Genomic DNA, 23,183 nt, shown 5'->3' with positions numbered 1-23,183 from the left:
CTATTTAGCAAGCCTATGGCAGAGCTGAGATTCAGAGTGGAGATTTCCTACCACTGCCTTAGCACTGGTACCTGCTAATAATGGTTTAATCAGAGCCAGTTCAGATGGGAAAAGCTGCAAAATACCTGCAGAAGACTGCTGTGCTATTCACAGGCAGCCTATGGGTTGTTGTCTGAACGTGGTACACACAGGGCTGGATTGAGCCAGGAGCTGCTTGACAGAAATGACAACTGACTATGAGTAAGGAGGTTGTCACTAAGCGATACTACAGCTCTATAAGGAAAACCAGCTACAGGGGGTCATCCAGTAAGTCACATCATGCCACTGATACCTCCTTGGGCTTATTTAGTGCCCCTGCAGCTGAAGACAAGAGACAGTCTTTTTGAAAAAGGTTTATTTGTATGCCATCTGAACATCAGATATACCTGGTGTGTGTTAGCGTGAACCATTTGTACATTTAAATTCATGGTGCCAAAACCCTCCCCAAGACCAAATAAAATGAAAATAAAAATCACCTCCCCAGAACATCTGGACTGGCTGAGACAGAGATAAAGTTAAAGAACATTAGAGTGCCGGAACGATAAAATAAAGGGAAAGCATCAGAGGGGAAAAAGCAAGATTCAGCCAGTTAAGAGATTTCATGCAAATGCCAAAATATTTTGTGGTATAGGAGTATCATTTTACAAAATAAAGTAGTGTGAGAAACCATATAAGGAAATGGAAGATGAGGTCAGTGATGCAGAAGGTTGCACTACTCCGATTGCAGTTAACACCTTAAATATAACTTCATCATTCAATGACATAACGCCCGGGTTGATAGCCCCCTGCCTCTCCCACACAAGAACACCACCCTAACGTTCCCCTGGATTGCAACAGAACTAGTCCTGGAGATGAACCACATAGCTTACACCTGCCACAGGGGTGCCACTAAAAATGATGTCGAAGTGGCAAGTTCTCCCCCTACCTGCTGAGCAGTCTAGGATCAATAAAACGTTTTCCTGAAAGATCACTTTGAGACGGTAGTGGAGCGCTAAACCAGGTTCTCTCTCCCCTCACTATTCCCCACAGTGGACTGCTAGAAAATGCCGCTGCCACTGTTTCCGCCATATACATCCTCTCGTCTCCAAGCTGACGGCTTCAGGAGGCCAGATTTGGCCTGGGACCACCACAATTGACAAGCTAGTTTCGGAGTGCTCACCTCATTGCAATCTTCCCTGCCCCAGTCCACACCGCTGATTGCTGGTGGTGGGGAAACTCAGTGCACCAACACTGCATCACATAACAAATCCTCCTAGATGTAAATACAGGGACGGGGAAGAATTTGCCATAGGAATGCAGTTTTTGATGGCACCTCCATGGCTGGTGTAATGTGCAGCCATGACCTCAGCCTAAATGGGCTCATCTGTCTCATTCTGGATGTTCAAGGGGTGGCAAAAAGTTTAAAAAGCCTCTGGGTGGCCCAAAAACAGCCAGCTGAAAATAAGATCCATCTGTGATTCTTAAAAAAGTTAACGTTGTAGAGAACAGAAGTCCAGTTCTTCCAACAGCATATCTTGTTGTGAAGTTAAAAGGCAAGTACATTCTAACCTTTTTAAAAAATAAAGAACAAACAGCATGCAGTACAGAACCAGGAAACCTTCAGAGCCACTGTTCAAAAGTGACTGTGGCAATCTCTTGTCCTTTTATGACCATGAAAAAAATTATTCAAGCGGGCTCCTGCATGTTAAGGCCTCAGAATTCAACTCTGAGGTTTTAATATTGCTGGAGGCCTATTCTTAACTGATTCTTCAGTAGTGTGAAGGTTCTTGTGGATTAGCAAACTGGTCTCACTTTGGCTGCCTGAAGTCTCTGTGTTCTGAACACAAGGTTAAGATAGCTCCCGCTTTCTAACTGGCCACTTCACAGATGACAAAATTCCTACATGGAATGCAATACTATGGAGGGAGTTTGTGGGAAATCCACATACAACAACTCTTTTTTTTTGCTGTGCATGCACACGCTGAGAAGCTGCTATCAGCCATGGCTTCCCAGTGCATGTACACATGTGTACAGTCATGTTATCCTAGAGCGTACATGGGAAACGCCTTCTGTGTAGGAATTTTGTTAATGTATGGAGCAGCCTTTGGTGGCTGGGTTCCTACCAGTGACAAAAAGACTTAGCCCACCCCTCTGCCACCCTCAAGAAAATGGGATGCATTTTTTTTAAGGTAGCATAAGCCTCTCTCCTTTTATTTAGGATACTGCCACTGCTGCCTTCCCCCCACCCACAAGAAACTCTTTTTTTAAACATTATTATTTCCCCATCCCAGTACAAAGTTCAGCAGGTAAAAGGTTACATGGAAACTGGAACACACAATTGTATAGACAAGATGGATCAGATGAGGAAGTCTTAAAACTTTCCGAGTGAGAAGTAGAGCAAAAGGGGGGTGGGGAACAAAAAAACCCCACCAGTCTTCTAGCCTTTTGTCCCTCCCCCCAAAGGTTTCACGCACCAACTCTCCAAAGCAACAGCCAACAGTTCCCAACTCTGCAAGAGAAAAAAAACGGAGCCATGTCATTGAACTGAATGACCCTCTCGGAGAGGGTGCAAACATCTATTACAGCACTCACTGTGGGTCATAACAGCCCCTCACCTATGTTAGCTTTTTGGCTTTGTTGTATAATGAATCCACTACTTTACTCATATTCTGAATGGTCTCCAGGGCAGCTTCATATGTTTTGTCTACAGGCGGTTCATCAAAAATAATCAGGACGCCTTCACCTTGGTCAAGGATCCCTAACAAAAGAGAAAAGTCCTAGTTAAGCCTCTTGAGTAAGTAGCTCTGACATATGTTGCTCCACCCCACAAGTTGACAGTGACTGTTTCCAAGAAAACAAATAGCCAGATATGGATGTACTCAGACTCAATCAGTACAGCTGCCCAACATGCAGATTATCTTTAAGATGGAAAAAATGAAGAACCCAAAAGGGTGTGAAGCTCTGGGTCTAATACGAACCCTTATTGTTTGTCCTCTGCACATATAAGATCTTGTTAATGTGCACTATATTCTGGGAAAAAGATGTCAGGACAATTGACCAAAGACTGTGGTGAGCATAGCCAACTTTTTCATTCTTGGATACATGACTAAACAAGCAAAGGGAAGAGGACTTACCGTGGAATTTCTTGTCCAGGATCATCTGAGAGAGTTTCCTTTCCACATCCGCCTGAAATTAAACCAGGAGATGATCAGCTTCCAACAGCTAACAACGGACCAGCTGATTTTGTCAGCCTCATGTTTTGTGATCCCTGGGATAATAATCTTGAGACAAACAACCTGTTTAAGTCACACATGCTGAGAACAAGAGATATTGCCCTTTTCTCACAAATATTTCTCAAACCATGATTTTTTTCCCTAAGCAAAAGGAGACCTTTGTTCTTTATCACGTATGTGTGTAAAATAAAGACACACATACACACCCCAAATATACAGTACATATTTTATTCTAACACACTAAATATATATCTAAATCATTCATTAATATAATAACTTTAATTAATGTATTATACAGCCACAAGAGTGGCTGTATACTATACCCAGCATGGATCATTTGCATTCTACAATGTTACATTGAAAATACCCCCTGACCTTCATCTTCTGCAGTTAAAAAAGTTTAAAAAACGCCTGGCTCATTTTTAATTAATTTAAGAAATTTAACATTGAAGTCAATGATAAGCGGAGGCATTCATAGGTGTGGGCATGCTCAGTAAGAACCAACCGCCAGTGTTCTAAAAGCCAGACTCACAGCTGTTTGGCTTGGCTAGTCAGGGAGCCACACCCATGCCAGACATTTATTTCACTTTAGACAGTCATGGCTTCCCCCAAAGAATCTTGGGAACTGTACTTTGTGTAGGGTGCTGAGAGTTGATAGGAGACCTCTATTACCCTGACAGAGCTCCAGTGGCCAGAGTGGTTTAACAGTCAGAATTCTGGGGATTGTAGCTATGTAAGGGGAACAGGGCGTCTCCTAGTAACTCTCTGCTCCCTTCACAAACTACACTTCCCAGGATTCTTTGGGGGAAGCCATGATTGTCTGAAGTGAAATAAAGGTCTGGAGTGGATGTGGCCAGGGACAGCTTTGGTTTAAATTTGGGTGGGAGGCTACATGTGCCTGCTGTAGAATAAAAAGGTGGGGGAAACCCTGAAAAACGATAGTGTTCACAATGTATTCCTTTTGGAAACAAAAGGGGGTTTCCCTCTGCCCAGTGCCCACCCTCCCAATCTCCTCCTCTATCCCTTCCTCCCTATCCCTCCCCCAGGTCAGTTTTCCTATCCTAAGCATAACTGTACAGGAGTAAATCCCACTGAACTCAAAAAGCATGCAAATGATCAAACCTGACCTCCCCTTCTCCTCCCTCCTCCTTCTTGCCCCTTCCTTCACCCCTCTTGCTCATCTTCCAGTCTTCCAACCAAATTCTTCCAAGCTACACAGGAAGTGTATTGGAATGTGAAAGACCAATCCAAACTGTGTTTGCATTTTTGCAAATGTGTAGGGCAGTACAACATCTCAGAGAGGTGGTCAGGTCTCCTGCTTCCCTGGTGCATTCAATATAGCTGCCCAATTTCCCTGCTTTTTAAAGTTTGATAGAAGCATCTGTTGGCTATAGGTACATTCTTAAACCGCAAGGTTTGCCTATTAGGGATTAAATATATTATCTTTTAAGAGCTTGTATTAAAAATTGTTTAATTTTTATAATATGAACCACTGACTAATAACAGCAGTGAAAAGGCATTAAACAAGTTGATGTTCTCGTTGCATAGGCTTAATAAAGGGACCATAGAGTCAAACTATTCCTTTCTTTGTCTATCTTCCCTTACACATTTCTATTAATTTTGTCATTCTGGCAGGATATCAGATTTGATGAAACCATTCTTGTCTGTTGGAGCTGTAAGAATACATTATTTAGCTACTATTATTTTGGTAGCAGTTAACAATACTCCAACTGAATCTTGATGTTCTGACCTCACATCTTCTTAACCAATGCAAAGTAATTATTTCTTTCGTATGGGATATCCATCTATATCTTCATCCCTGGTAATTTCCCCTAAAAACCCATTAATCTTCTAGCATATCCACCAAACATCAATATAATTTGCAACTTTCTTTCACATTTCTATCATTTTCTCTAACAGATATAGGTGTTGCTAAGCAATGTGAGTTTAAATATCAGCTATATAACAGCTTATACATTTTTTCATTTATATTTACACAGGACGATAAAGCTGTGGTAAATATTTATTTCCTCATTTCATCTGTCCTATTTATTTCTGATCTTTTTGACACTTCTGTTCCTTTATCATCAAGTACCTAGACTCTATATGGGATAACAGATGTTTATTTTTCCGCTGTGTAATTATTTCACAGTCCAATCCACTTCCTGTGTGATGTCAATTCAGTTTTAATTGTCCCTTCTCTTTAAGATTTTTTTTATTTAAAAAACTTTAGTTGAAAGTACTAATACCATGAGTACTTACTGACTTTCATTGTTTCACAATTTCTATTGTTAAATAATGACCATTTTTTAAAATGTTGCTTATTGTTGTAATGTTATACTTACACGACAAGTCTATATTACCTGACAACTGAAACTTCACATTATATAGGATGGACAAGTTGTGACACCTCAGGTGACAGGACTTTCTTATAAATGTCTCCTATTCCTTGTACAGACCAAATAATTAAATTTGATGGAATTAAAAGTTAGAGCCTTATATGTTTTATCATATGCCCAGGTTTATATGATGATAATGGGTTATTTCTTCCTTCAGCAAGTATGTGTAGACATAGTAGGATCATTAGAAATGTCAGTTTATGCCACATTCACAAACAACCAGCTTTAGAAGTTTAATAAAACCCAGAATGCTGTTTTACTCCAATTCCAATCTCTCCTTTCTTAATTATGAAAATGGAAGTACATACTTTTATTTAAGAGCATGCCAATAGAAACCTATTCCTAAAACAGTTTTGTTTCTGAAAATTTTTAATAGAGTGGGGGGCCTTCTTTATAGCTGCTCCTAACTATAAACTGAAGCACCCAGAGTTGCTCATGTAAATGCAATCTTACACAGCTTGCTGCATTCAGGCTCTTACCTTTGACAGCTTGATAAGGCTAGATATGTGTTCAATCTGCAAAAGAAATTGAGACAGAGTGCCAACGGGATTGGAAAGGAGCAAATATAAGTGTTATGGTTTTCATGTGCTATACTTAACCAAAGAGGTAGCCAGCACATAGCAGCCAAGTACACTCCTACGCTTTACAGGTCCACCTTCATGTTGGCAGCAGATTCCGGTCATTTTAACTTTTAACACACAATTCAAATCTCTCCTATTGTCCAACTGTTCATTTCCAGTAACCACTTGACTAAATTTGCATTATTTTCTCCATAATACAATACAAGACATACTGGCCTCCAGCGTATAAGCTCAGCAGTCATTTAGGGCAATTGTTTTGCAATTTAAAGTTTTAGTTCTTAACACAGAGAAATAATGCTAATCAAGATCCCCAACCCACTTACCGCTTGCCAAGTTACCAAACCTGTTTTCTATAACAAGTCACACAAACAGACTTAGCCAGGGTAATTAATTCTTAATATTTAGGGGTCTGGAAATCCACCCATTATTTCTAATCACAATTGTCACTGCAGAATTTGGAAGCTGTTGAAGAAATCCAAGGAACCAGCAACTGTCAACTGATGGCTCGAACCACTATTCCCTGCTTGGAACCCTCCCATCCCTCTCTGCTGCCCAGAAAATCCACCCACGCTACTCCAGCCCCTGACCAATTGTATAAAAGAATGTTTTACCACAACCCTGAGAAGTGCAAGTGGAAAACATGCACACAATGTTCTTTAAACAGTCTCTTACTGCTGACAGTTTTGATGAGACAGGAGATTGCTTATTTTGAATATTTAACTGGGAAATGCAAGTAGATGACAACCAACCTCATGGAGGTGGTGAGATAGGAAGCTCTTCCAGAGTGTCTTACCTGCACTCTGGAGAAAGGCTCAATGACCCGGATCAGGTTTTGTTCCAATAAGTTATCATAGAGTTTACCCAAATGTGTGTTGATAATGGGGTCATCCCTGAGTTCCACCTTATAATCTTTCAGAGCCTGCAAAAGATTGGATCAAATCAGCAATGAGCACAGCAGACCAGGTCGCAACCATTCTCAGGCCAAGGAAATAAAGACCTCTTGAAATCTTTCAGATACTATTTGTGTTCATTATGCAGGTTATATACTTGCTTGATTTAATGAAATAAAAATATCTGTTGCAAGAAAATAATTATACAAATTTTCCTGTACTTATGTATTGTACATTAGTTTTGCAATGTCTGCTAATCTTAGGGAAGAGTGGAAGCTAAGCAGAAACCTGAAATTCCAGTCCTCGACCTTCGGAAATACTGTTCACTCTCTGCACAGGTTTCACCAGGCACTGGCCACACTTTCAAATCTAACATCCAAACAACTTTAGGCTTGAAATTATGCATTAAAAACTTTTGAATTCCACTCATGCATAGTGCAACTGCAGAATCTATCCAATTCTACTATTATATCAACACCCTGTTTGTTGATGCATCTATAAGGCGAGAAAAGAAGAAACCTTCACCGCATTTATGCTGCAAAGTAAATGTAAATGTACTGCCTTCAAGTCAATTCCGAGTTATGGCGACCCTATGAATAGGGTTTTCATGATGCTGAGAGGCAGTGACTGGCCCAAGGTCACCCAGTGAGCTTCATGGCTATGTGGGGATTCGAACCTTGGTCTCCCAGGTCGTAGTCCAACACCTTAACCACTACACCACACTGGCTCTCTATGCTGCAAAGTATAGAAGTGTATTTTGTTGGATGGAGTCTGGGTCTTTTTATGGAATCCTTAGGTTCTGAATTTCCATTTAAAAATTAACACTGTTCTAGCTCTCATGATTTGAGATGCACAGCACTTAACAGACTGAGTATATCTAATAATGTCTGTGCATAAGCAGAACAGACTTCCATTCATGCAAAAGGACCACCTTCCTCTCATCCCTCCTGCAGTCCCCCACAAGCCCTTAACATCTGCTTTGGAGGATTGGAGGACTCACCAGAGCAGATTTTGGGGGTGGTGCTGCAGGAGGCAGGAGAGGAAAATGAAGTCCTGTTGCACAGGCAGAAGAATGCTCATGTAATGACGGATTCTGCCCACTGAAATTAAGATGAGCTAGGGATGAACATGTTTCAAATGAGAAGGAGTAAGTATGAGAAAGTCTGTTATCTCTCTGACTGCTGCTTCCTCTGCCTCTTTTCCTGACAGTGCCTTTCCACGCAAATACCAATTGTGTTGATAGCCCCAAAATCAGGTTGATAATTAGATGTGCAAATTCATACGCCTAATATATCCTAAGTGAAACATATAAGTTCAACTATTGTTGGAAAGGGAGATTTCAGTAAGGCACAACCCTTCCCAATAAGGGAAGCTGTAGCCTCCCTCCTATCCTGATGTTCTACTATTAGGTTTCTGGCCCATTTAAAAAAAATGCACAATGAGTTTGCAGATGTCTAAAAGCATCTTCAAAATATTTCCACCAGTAAGTGCTTCAGTCCATCACAAACACCACTACACTGGATATTCCCACTGTTCCTATTTTTGAGAACAAGAACCTAAGCAGAAAAGGTTGCAATTCTACATTCACTTTCCTGGGTGCAGGCCCTATTGAACTCAATGGACTAACTTCTGAGTAAACATGGACTGGAACTGCACTTATTTGATGAGACCACAGACTTGCCTGCCACTAGGCCCCCGCAGTGGCCAGTCAGATGTTCCCAGGAAGCTCACAAGCAGGGCATAGTGAAGATATCCTTCCCTTCTTTCTCTCCAAGTATTGGGAGATATACCACCTCTCAATGTGAATTTCCATTTTTAAGCCTATGAATTCATCTAATCCAAGAAAAATGAGTCCATTTCCTATCATGCCTACTCACCTTTTTGAAGTCATCCAGTGATCGATTCTTACTGGCCTGTGCCACACATTTTAGAGCTTCTGTCTACAAAAGAGAGAAGAGCCACCATTGACATTTTCTAGACCACGTCAACCACAAGTTGTGTTTGTGGCATGCACACTTGAGAAAAATACTTCCAAGAGCCAGAAGTAAATTCAGAAAGGATCCTCAACAAGCATGATAAATATCTCTTCTAATTTCATCTCCACTTAAGCAAAACAGCTGCTAAATCACAGAAGGAAGCACACTAAATGGCTCTAAAGAACAAGCAGTCATAACAAAACTCCAACTTGGGCAGCAAAAACCATCAAGTTGCAATTACAGAGCAGCTGAAGTTGTCCAAGTGTTCTCTGCAGTACAGACCCATCTGCACGGCAGCCAAAATTCACTGAGAAACTAGCAGTGGTAGTTAGGATTGAAAGGCTCAAGGACAGAAAAGGAAGAACAGCATTTCTATACCTGTCTCCCTGCATACCGCAATGCAAGCTTCCCGCTCACCAATGCCTGCACATCTTCAGGCCTGAAAAGACAGAATATAAAACAAGAGAGATGTTAATACATCATGTCCCAGAACACAGGCTATTAGTACAGCTCACTACTGAATTCCTACCTTCTGCAAAGCTCCATATTCTACTATCATATTAAACTTAAGTGTTTTTAAATGCTTCATGGAAAAACCAAGTAGAATAGAAGCATAAGCCAGAAACATCTAAGAGAAGAAGCAACCCGCAAGCTTAGCTAGCTCGGAGATTTGATTGGTCTGAAGCAGCCTGCACATGCAGTAACTCTTAAGCAAACAGTCACTGCAAACCCCATTGACAAAAAACTCATACAGCAGAACAGTTTATATGCTCAGCTTACAGCATACTGTTAAAGTCAAGAACAGAATGAAGGCACTTGTATATGCTGATGGGTAGAAAGATGGCTACTGCTTCCCTTTCTGAACGCCTGTTGCTCTTGAGGAAGAGAAGCCATAAGAAGCTTTTGCTTTGCCTCCGCTTCCCATGCTTAACATTTAACTCAGTTTTGCCACTAGTCTGCAGCTACACCAAGAGCCACCTTTGCCTCCTTCAAGTAGCCCAGGCCCTACTGAGGCAGCTGGCAGCATGTTTAGACACCCACTCAGTTAGAAAACAGGGAACTCAGAATTCAGTGGCTTTTTCACCCTCCTAAGGATTTGCTTCCTTTCAAATGAAGGAAATCATTTGAAACACAAGGTTTAACAAAAAAGAATTCCAGGCCAATGTCCTCTAGTGACAACTTGCATTTCCATGTACCAAAGAGGTCTGACTGAATCTCATACTGCAGCATATGTCCTGACCCAAGTGAATACTATGCATAGGTGTAAAAGAAGGGAAGAAGGAATTTAGGGATAGCAGAATTCATTTTGTGATACAATTGGCCACATACGAGTTCAACATGATCTTGCACAGCAGCATGTATTTCAATGCCGTGATAGCTTTGGGGCTGTCGATGGAATCGTAACCCTCAAAAGCCTCATAAAAATAAGAATATGCTGTCTTCCAGTCCTTTTCTTCTGCTGCATGAATGATGCCTGTTAAAAGGGGAGACGAATACAAAGAACAGACCCAGGTTAGACCACCGTAGTTTCACCTGGAAGAAAACAAAAGGCAAAACAAGGCTGCCAAAATCTACTTATTAGTCCATACATGGACTTGAAAGGCCATGTCCTCCCTTCCCCTCTTTTTTTGGCAAAGAAATCAATTTCATCAAGATAGCTGCATCAGTTCAGCCAATTCTTAAGTTCTACACTAATGAAAACCAATCAGTATCAGTTTCACTATGCATAATTTCAGAGGTTGCCACCGAAATTGTTTTAGTGGTTGCCTGAAGGAGAGAGGGGAGAGACACAGCCATGCCACTCAAAAGGACTGGCATGGGCAATGGGGAAAAGAGACTTTACAAGAATGTACTTCAAGAGAAAATATACACTTTTTTTGTCTAATACCTTTTACTGTTTTTGCATTCATCAACTCATTCTTTCAGTTTAACTCTGACAAAAGGAGGACTGATGAAGTTTTACAAATATTCCAAGCTCTGGTCAGTTTTAGTTTCCTCTTTCATGATATGCAATTAAGGCAAGAGCTCATCTTTTTTTAATAGCTTTTCCCATGTCTATATTTTGGGTTTCACTATAGGATCCCTGGAATAAGGGTTGCAACAAATACCTATCCAAGTACCTGCTAGGCCTGGGCTGGGGAACATTTTGGCTCCATGGGCAAGATCTTTTTCAGAATCAGCCTCGCAGGCCAAATTTGACAAGCAGGCAGGGTCACCCACCTATCAAAAGCCCTTGTGCTGCTTCCCAAGTCTCCCCATGCTCCTCCTTTAAATCTTTGAGGTTGGAGATTTGTCCTATGAGAGACTACAAGCTCATGATCAATCAAGCACACAAGCAGCATCTCATCCTTCCACCCGCGCCTGAGAACACACCACTGCAATGCTTTTTGTAAGAGGCACTAGCCTAACAACAATAGGCCCAAACATGGCAAGCAACTATGACACAACCACTACCTGCATGACTTACCTGATTGCATGTCCAGAGCCGCCTGCAGCTTGGGTGGGCAATAGATTGCATTGGCTGTGGTTCGGGCAGAGGTTAATGCTGCTCTTGCTTTTGGCAGGTTGCTCAAGGCATGATAGGTCTTGCTCTCTAGCAGCTGCACTTCCACTAACAGTGCCTTGTCGTCCATCTTCTTCAACTCCCGCAAAAGCTGTGAGCCTGGCAAAAGCCACACAGTAGAGCCAGTTGTTTGAAAATCCCTAGTTCAGTTTTGATGCTCACTTAGCATTCTGCCTCATATCATTAAGATACAGAACACTACTAGGAGACTTAGAGGAAGAGGCAAGTACATACAAAACTAACATTTTAAGTAAGAAAACAAATCCTCCTCTCTCATGCTACTAATGCGACAACCCCCCCCCCAAACAAATCAGGTCATGGATCATCATTCCCTTAATAGGCCACTATGTGCGCCTTTAACAAGATAGTTAAAGTAACCCAAATATGCAAATGGAAGACTTCGATGCAGATATCAGTTGATAAATCCTAATGACTCAAAGTCACTAATACTGGGGTGCAGCTTTAAAACTGAATCTAAAGCGGAGGTTGGAAACTTGCGGCCCTCAGATGTTGCTGGGTTCAAACTCTCATAATCTCCAAACATGCGCCATGCTGGCGGGGGCTGATGGGAGCTGGAGTCCACAAATATCTGGACAGCAACAAGTTAGCCACCCCTGATCTAAAGTCAGCCACAGCAACAAGGTCATACCTCTAGGAAAGCATGGAAGGCCAGGGTCTGTCTGCTGAAGTAAGGTTCCTTAAGATATTTTGTGTGCACGCACGCATGCACGCACACACACACACACGCGCGCGCAAGAACCTAAAATTGATGTAAACACTGCCCATGATTATTCCCAAATCTTGGGGCTGTGGTTTGAGGAGTTGCCAGATAAAGTATTGGCTAACACCTATCTGACAGCTGAATACATGAACTGAACAGCATAGCATTTAAGGCAACAGGCCCTTAGCAGAGCTCTCATGTTCTTAAGTTCTGCCCATGGTGCTACATGGCCCATGTGTTTATCCTGTCTCTGCATCAATCTGTGTGTTTTTTAATCTGCACAAAAGCTTTCATTTAAATATGTATGTAAATGTACATCTTTAAATGTATTTTCTTTCAAATCATGCATTTTTTTAATGCACTTTTGATACAATTGAGCTCAAATTGCATTGCAAGATTTGGAGAGGCCCAAAACCTGAAGGTTAACTACATTCTATTCTGCACATTAGGTCAGTTCTTGTCAGAACTCCAAGACTGAATTCCCTCAAACACCCCTAATCAAGACCATGATGCTTAAATCGTCATGTGATGAACACACTTCTGCAAAGCAGAATTAGGGTCTCATGAAAGTGAATATTAAGCAGTTATATTCCTTCTAACCAGTATGAAATCAATGTAAAGGCCCAGCTGTGCACAGCAGATGATCAACTTACCTAACTGCAATGCTTCTTGATACCTTTTAGTGTCAAAGTACAAAGAGACCAGCCTTGCCTAGAAGAGGGAAGGGTAAAGAATAAATTTCAGTGAAAATTACTTTATGGTTATGAAATACTTAGGACAGGAATGGAGAACTTGTGATCCTCCAGATCTTGTTGAAATTTAACTCCTATCAGCCCCAATCAGCATGGCCAATAGTCACAAAAGATGGGAGATGGATCCCAGCAACATCTGGAGAGCCACAGGATGCTTGCCCTGTCTTAGGAAGCAGTATGTGTGAACCATGGAGCAGAGAAAGCCCTTGCTGGGAATGGTTTACAATTTTGGACAGGCACGGCAATGGAGAGTAAAGTTAGCAGACACAGAAAATGCATGGTGGTGCAGAACAAATAATGAGTTTGAAGGGAGTGACACACTAGGGAAACATGAGCCAAGGCACAAAGGATATAACTACGGATCATCTCCATATCACATAGACCCAAAAGAACATGAAGTAGAAATCAACCAGCAGCACACAAATACACTCCTATCCCCATGCTCCAAAAAAATAAAAACATTAGTGAATGCCGACAACATTAGAAGGGTAGGGAAAGGCATGTCTTTTTACCAGCCCTTTATAGCAAGTACACCTGAAAAGGATGTTAAGAGGGAATACGTGTCGGCTCTGTTTGCACCAAAGACATGGGAGAGAACGCAAGTCTTCATAAAGTCTGAAGAGTCAGTATGGAAATACCCCACCCAAAACCACCATCTGAGAAACCTGAGAACGTAATAATTTGAAGATGCAATCCAGAGGAACTTGAATAGATGATAGGAGTTGAGGTTCAGTGCACTGGCAAGTAGGATGGCAGGTTTCCAAACCCAGGGAATAAACAAGACTGTAACATGCACAACTTAACTGCACCAAGTCACGTGAATGTACACCATACCTTACCTCCAGAGCTTGGCGCAGGAATGTCCTCTTCTCTGATTTGGCCCATTCAATGCATTCAAGACACAGGTCAACCTTTTTAAAAAAAGAAATCACATTCAAATGGCTGTTCCTGGATTGTGATAGCTTGGCCATAGTTGTCCCATGCACTGGTAACGTTAACATTGGATTACTGCAAAGCGCTCTATGTGGGGCTACCCTTACAGTTCGTCCAGAGGCTGCAGCTAACACAGAATGCAAACTACTGCTGGCATATAACACCTTGCTTGCAGGATTTGTACTGGCTGCCAATATGCTACCAGACCAATTTCAAAGTTTTGGTACCAACATACAAGGCCCTATACAGCTCAGAACCAGGTCAATTGTGAGACCACCGTATCCCTTATATGCCCACTAGGTCACTGCATTCTGCAGAAGAGTTTCTCCTTAAAGTCCAAAAAATATCAGAAGTCCACTCCACAGTAACTCAGAGCAGGGCTTTCAGTGTGGCTGTTTGTTTGTGGAAAGCATTTCTGCTAAAATAGGACAGCCACTCATTATCTGTACCTTCTAGAAAAAAAGACTGTTTTGTTTAGACAAGCTTAGGTATTCATTTTGTATTTTAAAACCTGTTTTTAGCTGTGGTTTGTCCTTCCAAAAACAATTTTACCTGTTTTTATGATAAGACTGTAAATTCTCTTGAGACATATATAAAAGGAGACGACTACTACTACTACTACGGAACGGACTAATGAAAAGTACCAAGGAATTTCAGAAGGAACTCACCCTGTGCTTTATAGATTACAGCAAAGCCTTTCATTGTGTAAATCATGAAAAACTATGGAATGTTTTAAAAGAAATGGGGGTGCCACAGCATCTGATTGTCCTGATGCGCAACCTATACTCTGGATAAGAGGTTAGTGTAAGGACAGAATATGGAAAAACTGATTGGTTCCCCATCGGAAAGGGTGTGAGGGGAGTGTGTTTTATTACCCTATTTATTTAATCTATATGCAGAACATATCATACGGAAAGCGAGATTGGACCAAGATGAAGGTGTGAAAATTGGAGGGAGAAACATCAGTAATTTAAGACATGCAGATGACACCATACTACTAGCAGAAACCAGTAATGATTTGAAACGAATGCTGATGAATTTTAAAGAGGAAAGCACAAAAGCAGGATTACAGCTGAAAGTCAAGAAGACTAAAGAAATGACAACAGAAGATGTATGCAGCTTTAAAGTTGACACTGAGGACATTGAACTTGTCAAGGATTATCAATACCTTGGCCCAGTCGTTAACCAAAATGGAGACAATAGTCAAGAAATCAGAAGGCGGCTAGGACTGGGGAAGACAGCTATGAGAGAACTAGAAAAGGTCCTCAAATACAAAGATGTATCACTGAACACTAAAGTCAGGATCATTCAGACCATGGTATTCCCGATCTGTATGTATGGATGTGAAATCTGGACAGTGAAAAAAGCAGATAAGAGAAAAATCAACTTATTTGAAATGTAGTGTTGGAGGAGAGCTTGTGCATACCATGGACTGCGAAAAAGACAAATAATTGGAAGTTAGAACAAATTAAACCAGAACTATCACTAGAAGCTAAAATGATGAAACTGAGGTTATCATACTTTGGACACATAATGAGAAGACAGGATTCACTAGAAAAGACAATAATGCTGGGAAAAACAGGAAAAAAAAGAGGAAGGCCAAACAAGAGATGGATTAATTCCATAAAGGAAGCCACAGAGCTGAACTTACAAGATCTGAACAGGTTGGTTCATGACATATGCTATTGGAGGTTGCTAATTCATAGGGTCACCATAAGTTGTAATTGACCTCAGGGCTGCGGAGTCGGTACGCCAGACCTTCGACTCCGACTCTTCTATTTTTCTACTGTCCGACTCTGACTCCTTCATAAATGGCAAATGTATATTAACTAGTAATAACAAATGTACTGTAGTAAAATGGTAGCACAAGGCATTTCATCACCACCACGTGAATCCAGAGCTTGGAAAAGTTACTTTTTTAAACTACAACTCCCACGAGCCCAATCCCTGGGGCTGATGGGAGTTGTAGTTTAAAAAAGAAACTCTTCCAAGCTCTGGATTCACGTGGTGGTGATGAAATGCCTTGTGCTACCATTTTACTACAGTACATTTGTTATTACTAGTTAATATACATTTGCCATTTATGAAGGAGTCGAAGTCGATACATTTCTACCGACTCCAACTCCACCCAAAATTGCTCCCGACTCCGACTCCACAGCCCTGATCGACCTGAAGGCACATAACAACAAACTACTACTAAGAACTCTTCCAGTACTTGTATCACCACTGCACCTAGAGATCATCTTCAACATGTACTCTATTTACTGCCTCCCTCTAAATATGATCAGATTTAAGAGAACACTGGAGAAGTAACTGCAAAAACTGTATTTTGTAAGTGACAGGCTTTTACCTGAATTTTGGTTCTCACCTCTTGTCCTGTCGCTGCCTCCATGTCTAGAAAAAGATCTAGCAGGGACCGAACCAGGCGGGCTGCCTTTGCCTTGCTGATGGAGTTCAAGAAAGGGCGCACATATTTCAGCAGTCCTCCAAGTTCTACATTAAAAACAAAGTTGTCAAGAACCAGCATAGCTTGGGTATTAAAGCTGCATCAGAATGCAATACAGAAGCCTAAAGGCTCATTCCAGGGATGGCAGTGACCACACAGTTGTAAATGTTGTGGCCAATTACCTCAGACTGCAGGGGAACATTCACACATACTGACTCTGATTCTTATCATAACTTTAGTATATTTTTAGTGTCATGTGTATGTATCATCTGTATGCTCCTTTTTAGTATTCCCCTCTCCCAGAACTATTTTCTATCTCCTTTAATTATTTTTAATTTTTCTAATCACCATACCATCAGTAATGTCCACAGTGGTTTACAATAAAGCAATAATATAAAATACTGTGAAACACAAGGGTTGTACCACTCACCCAGTAGCTCACATTGAGTAAGAATTCCTTCAGACAAAGAAGCCTTAATAAACTAGAAGAAAATTGTATTTTTAATTGTTTCAGGCCACTTATATCCCAAAGTTACTATCAGATGTATGTGCAGTGAGGTGGGCTAGACATTTTTTCCTGCAGCAATAGCTTTTTTTATTTGCAAGCATCTAAAAACCCCTAAGTCGCTATTAACATGAAAGCAGCAGATGTACAACAGGATCAGCTCATGAACCAAAATACAAAAATGGCCTAGGAGTGGGCAGAGCAGGGAATCCTTGACATCCATAGTTATACATATACAGTGATGCTGCTTGAGGCCTCCTTGGAGAACAAACCTTTCAACTATGAGGGCACCACAGAAATGTTACTGCCCCTCCCAACAATTACTGCTGTAATCACTGGTGTATGTGGGATCTGGAGAAGTATCTCAACAAGAAGAGAAGGCTCATTTGCGAAGTATTCACTAAGGGCCAAGGTAGACATGATGCTGATCACGACTGGCCTGTGCGCGCTTGTTTTTCTTTACTAAATAGCAGCTGCTGGGGGAGGAGATCTGGATCAGGACCACATGGGGCAAACATTTAAGCTTCCCCTGCATAGCTGTTATTTAATAAAGAAAACATAGCCACACAAAGGCCAATCATGTCATTAACGTCATACCTACTTTGGCCTCAAGACCTGATGGGCCCAGGCAACTTAAGGCAGGGGTAGAAAACCTGTGGCTTTCCAGATATTGCTGGACTACATCTGCCATCATCACTGACCACTGGCCATGCTAGTTGGGACTGATGAGAGATGAAGGCCAACAATATCTGGAGGGCCAGAGGTTCCTCTCCTTTAAATAAGGCTTTGCAGACAGTTTGCAATAGCTTAAATCATGCTCAGAAGTAAACTAGTAATCAATGAAGTTGCACATGAATTGGTGCAACACTACGTTCTTTATGTCAAGCATCAGCCAACACTGACAGATGCATTTTCCACAAGCTACAGCTTACAAATAGTCTCCAACAGCAACCCCATCTGGAGTACATTGCAGTAACTGATCCACAAGGTTATCAGAGCACAGACAGCAGCAGGTGTATGACCAGACAGTGAATCTTTTCTGTCAAGGGGAGAGCGATCCCATCCATAATGGATAAGCTAACTTACCTTTCTCGGACCACCAATCTGGCAAGCCACTACAAGGCCAACTACCAGCCGTTAGCCAATTTTGTAGCTTCTTGGTTTGGGAGCGCCATATTAGATTCACTTACAACTTTATTCTCCTTCTGGCTCAAATGCCTAATTCAGACCTTCACAAATTTATATTTGTTCACTATTTATCTTCCTATGTCCCATTACTAGCTCAGCACAGCAAACTATCCCTTTGATACTGTGGAACTCTGTATTCATCTGAGACCCTTATATAAAGAAACTCTCTTTCTCACTCATGAGCACAGGATCAACATGGCAGTCTTCCAACTCAGGCTACCCATCTTAGATTCTCAAGCTGGGACTGCACCAGAATGCAGACATAAACAGGTAGAAGGAATGAAAGACTTCTTTTCTAAAGTCAACCACTACAATCCAGACCACCGTATGTCACAAGTGGATAGGAGGTACACAAATAAAACTTATCTACATAGCAAGGAGTACCAAGTAAACCAATGTGGCATAGGTAGCATCACTCTTACTGCAAATGCAAGTCCTTGTGGTACACTGTTGTCTGAATTAATCTGTAAACAATTAGCAGATGGATGGATGCATTCATGCATGCATGGCCTGACTTGAATTAGGGGCATGGAAGAATAAAAGAAAAAAAGAGTTTAAACCAGGACTGTGGAGTCGGTACGCCAGACCTTCGACTCCGACTCCTCTATTTTTCTACTGTCCAACTCCGACTCCTTCATAAATGGCAAATGTATATTAACTAGTAATAGCAAATTTACTGTAGTAAAATGATAGGACAAGGCATTTCATCACCACCACGCGAATCCAGAGCTTGGAAGTTGCTTTTTTGAACTACAACTCCCACGAGCCCAATCCCTGGGGCTGATGGGAGTTGTAGTTCAAAAAAGTAACTTTTCCAAGCTCTGGATTCATGTGGTGGTGATGAAATGCCTTGTGCTACCATTTAAACTACAGTAAATTTGTTATTACTAGGTAATATACATTTGCCATTTATGAAGGAATCAGAGTCCCGACTCCGACTCCACCCAAAATTGCTCCTGACTCCGACTCCACAGCCCTGGTTTAAACTAGATGATTTTTGGTCAAAGCCAACTTGAATTCCATGGGGTAGGTGAACATCTGACAACCTGGGAACATAGCAAAAGTTTTGTGCTTTTTATGTTTTGTTTTACAAACTCTATTGTGAGATGCAGCCTCATTAAACTGCTTTAAACATGGGATTTACCTTCTGCCTGACCCGTCTTGGCCAAGAGACTCCCCAGTTCCAGAATGCTCTGCTCTTTGACTTGTACTGCCTCTTCATCATTCTCCTGGACATCACGTTTCACTAGAAAGACAAAATATTTCCAACAGAGAAAACAAGCCTCTACTTAATCAAGGATTATTCATGCATACTCCTGCTCAACCATTCCATAATAAACTAGCTTCTTGTGGGTCCAGTAGCACCTGCCTGTCAAATTATAATCAGGAGTCTTTGACATGGAGCAGAGGAATCCAGTGCTATGAGGCAACTCAGGAAAAATAGTATCTTATACAGTGCTCTGTGTCATCCAGCACATTTTGGCATAATATAAACACAGCAGCAGCATGTACACAGCTATAGCTGTGAAAAAGAATCTCCATCACTCACTAGCGTGTCACCAGATACTGTAAACAAGACAGTGCATTCAAAGCTTCCTAATACAATGAAGAGTGGATATATCACTAGTTTTTTGTTTACCTGCATGAAAGAACAAGCACAAAAACCATTCGTATTGAAAGAAGCTAACATGGTACCTTTTATTTCCTGTAGTGTACAGTAGCCAATATTTAAGACACTAAGGAAACAAAAGCTACAAACCGTCCCTGAAGCATGAAGAATTGGCTTCAGCAATACTTCACACAATTATAATGGAACTAATTAGGGATCCTGCCCCTTAAAATATAAGCAGTGTATAAATCATGTAAATAGATAAAAAACTATCACCCATAGATTTACTGCAGTCTCCAATTTTGTTTAATGTCAAGATGAATGATTCCCAATATGCTTTCCTTTCATCCTGGAACAAGTGATAATGTGGGATTGCCACCTATGATGGGTTGCATTTTAAATCACAGGGATACAGAGAAGCATAGTGATGTGTGGATGACCTCACTAGCACAAATAAAGACCGTTCTAGACAAGACATATCCAGAGCAGAGGACGTTAGCCCCATCAACACTTTTCTCTTTCCGAAAACATAGGTTCTAGAGAAAGAAGCCTCTTTCAGACTTTGATTGTTTCTGATCCATGAGGAAGAGTTTCATTTAACTGTCCACACCCGAGCTTAACAAGAATTATTTCGGTGAGTCAGACATGTCCCTAACAGTGAACTCCACCAAAAACTACAGGACTAGGGAATTTTGGGTGCTTGAAAGGAGCCATATCAAGTTCTCCTTTGCTGTATACTCATTCTCCCCCTACTGTCAAGCTCACAAAGTAAAGATCCTCTAGAGCAGGTGGTGTTCTCAGGCTAATTTTGTCTGTGGAAGGAAGAGAAGTGGTGCCTGATAGCTTCTCCCCCCCCCTTTAACATGACCTACAGAAATGTAGTCAAGTCTGGAACAAACAGAAGGCAATATGGCATTTTTGCAGGAAGAACTTGCAAGGGGCAGGCCAAAACAGAGATACCCTCAATTCCCTGATACAACACCCAAGTAGTAAGTGTGTCCCGTTTCCTAAGCTTTTTGTAGTTAAAGCTTTGAAACGCCTCAAATGTAACAGTGCATGTTCCAAAGAGTGTGCTACAGCTACTCTTTTTTCTATTCTAGTGCTATTCCCAACTTGGCCCTTTGTAAGAAGTGTGCTGAAGGAAGATGGGACAAATATCAGCTGCTGCCCCTGTGATCCTTTTGGAAGCATGAGATATAAGTTTAACAACAACAACAACAACAGTGTGTACATCTACAAACCTAGATGAGGACAGGTTCGTCGTTCTCAAAGTAGGTAAAATTGTTTATTGTATCCTGATCCAGAAACTAGTCTTCCTAGTTATGCATTTAAAAATCCTGAATGATATTATTACTTATTTGGCCAAAACCTCTATTATGTCACAGGAAAATCCCTGCGAAAGAAGAATGTTATTTTTCTCCGTAGCTAATCGGCTTGTGGGAGCCCACAAGAAGGCCTGACAGCAACAGCCCTATCCTGTTATTGATCTCAGCAGCTGGTATTCAATAGCACATTGTCTTTGAACCTAGAGAATCTGCATATAATCTTCATGACCAATAGCCAATGATATGGGTTATCTTTCATGAAGCCATTCAGAGACTATTATCACCACATTTTGTGTACATGTACCTTATTCCTACCCTTCAAAGCTAGTTACTGGGTCAAGGAGAATAAATTATTTGCAAGTCCTCCTTTTCCCTGTAACTAGATACAAAGGGTGGGAGCGAAGTACATGTACAGTATACAAAATGCCATCTTTCACAGCAAACACCAGGCAGTAACCCTCCCCCCAGCAAAAAGCTGTCAGCCACACTCCAGAGGCATCTTGCCAACAACTTCACTACACAACCCATGCTGCTTTCTACATTTCTGCATCCAATCTCCTCACCACTCCTCTGTCTTCAGATCCATCACTCCCAGTTCTCACATCAGCCTTCACTTAGACCTATCCTCTCCTACCTCTCACTCCACCGCAAACCTCTATTGTGTTTTCCTTAAAAGTCCCCCCCTTTCCCCTTCTTTATTTTCAGAAAGGGGCAGCACCTGTGAGGAAGGCCGCTAATTGACCAGAAAAAAAAAGCTGGACCCACTCTTGCGACGAACAGAATCTTGATCTCCCAGAAGTAGTGAGGGAAGTTTTTCACAGCACAGAGATAAGGGTCTCTTTTTATTATGTGCATATCAAGGTGCCCTTAAAGGCACAGGAAGCAGATACCATTAAAACCATTGGTAAACTTATTGTCAAGACAGCTCTCCCCCCCTTGTGCTTTTACTACAGCCAAGAACCTCTAGCAAGTTGATAGGGAAGTCATCCTATTGTTGATTCTCCCCATCGGTATCTCTCAGACAAACCACCTTCACAAGTCTCCTTACATCATCATCATAATTAGTGCCAGCCTTCTCTCTCCCCTCCTGCCCCCTCATTTCAGTGCTGCTTCCCCCTTTTCACCCAAGACCAATGGAAGCCGGTGGTTGCATGATTCCTGGGATAAGATTTGGGATGGACCAGAAGAACAGCAAGGTAAGATTAGGAGACTTGGTAGCTGGATTGGGAAACCTCGGGCTAGTTTTCTTGCCTACCGTAACAAAAAATAGGTTAGAGGGAAACGGAGAATAGAAAAAGCTAACCTACCTCCTGTCAAGGGAGCCCTTCCCACGCAGCTTCTCTAGGCCCTTCCTCAGCCAAGTCCCCATTGTCTCCTAGTTATTTTCCAAGACAGTCCTGCCTTCACCATTTCAACAAAGCCACGATGAGAGCCAGGACTTTTCTCGGGGTGTCCCCGCCAAATCTTCCCACTCCCAAATTTCCTCCAGCACCAGCTCCCTCTTTCCTTAGGAGTTGCTCACAGTGAGTCAGCAGCACCTCCATCCCGAACCACCCTGCCCCCTCTCCAATCCCCCTTCCCCCTTCAGCAGTCGGGGCTCCCTTTCTTCCACCGTTCGGCGAGCCGGTCTCACCTATAGAGTGCAGGATGCCAATAGAGGCCTCACGGTCAGTGCTCAGCAAAGACTGGGCGCGCTGGAACTCCAAGCCCGCCGCAGCCGCCATCTTAAAACAGCCAAACTCGCTCACTCACGCCGGCCGGAACCACAGGGCCTCACTTCCACCGGAAGCCGCGTGGCCCGTTTCCTTCCCTTATCTTCCGTTGCGTCAAACTATAGAGATATGAAAGTGGGTCTATCTCTATGGTTGAACGATCGCTTACGTACGCCGCAGAGCAATGTTTGCTGGGAAATGTAGTATTTCGTACACCCAACGGCTATACTGTGGGAGTGTGTTGTTGCTAGGAGACGGGAGAAGGGGGCGGTGCAGTGCTAAATATTCTGCGCCCTCCGCTAATTCAGTGTCATCCAAACAAATATGTATAA

General features: G+C 41.9%; 2 protein-coding genes across 2 annotated transcripts in view; one reads left to right on the top strand and one right to left on the bottom strand.

Annotated features, from left to right (window-relative positions):
* Window positions 1–379: 379 nt before the first annotated feature.
* Window positions 380–22,984, bottom strand: PSMD11 (proteasome 26S subunit, non-ATPase 11). The gene is made up of 14 exons (XM_061592211.1): window positions 22,773–22,984; window positions 19,350–19,451; window positions 16,435–16,559; window positions 13,973–14,044; window positions 13,035–13,092; window positions 11,565–11,759; window positions 10,427–10,571; window positions 9,476–9,536; window positions 8,999–9,061; window positions 7,025–7,150; window positions 6,130–6,165; window positions 3,153–3,204; window positions 2,634–2,776; window positions 380–2,527 (listed from the first exon to the last, which is right to left on the bottom strand). The coding sequence occupies exons 1-13, from the start codon at window positions 22,861–22,863 to the stop codon at window positions 2,634–2,636; spliced, it is 1,269 nt and encodes a 422-aa protein (XP_061448195.1). The 5' UTR covers window positions 22,864–22,984; the 3' UTR covers window positions 380–2,527.
* Window positions 22,278–23,183, top strand: part of NSF (N-ethylmaleimide sensitive factor, vesicle fusing ATPase) — a 109,014-nt gene continuing 108,108 nt past the window's right edge. Inside the window, exon 1 of the mRNA XM_061592199.1 lies at window positions 22,278–22,335. Coding sequence (XP_061448183.1) covers window positions 22,291–22,335 — 45 coding nt within the window. The 5' untranslated portion in view covers window positions 22,278–22,290. The remainder of the gene's footprint in view (window positions 22,336–23,183) is intronic.

Source organism: Rhineura floridana, chromosome 11, assembly GCF_030035675.1.
Source record: "Rhineura floridana isolate rRhiFlo1 chromosome 11, rRhiFlo1.hap2, whole genome shotgun sequence".
Taxonomy (NCBI): Eukaryota; Metazoa; Chordata; class Lepidosauria; order Squamata; family Rhineuridae; genus Rhineura; species Rhineura floridana.
Note: the sequence above shows the minus strand (reverse complement) of the source record. Positions and strands in the feature narration are given on the sequence as shown.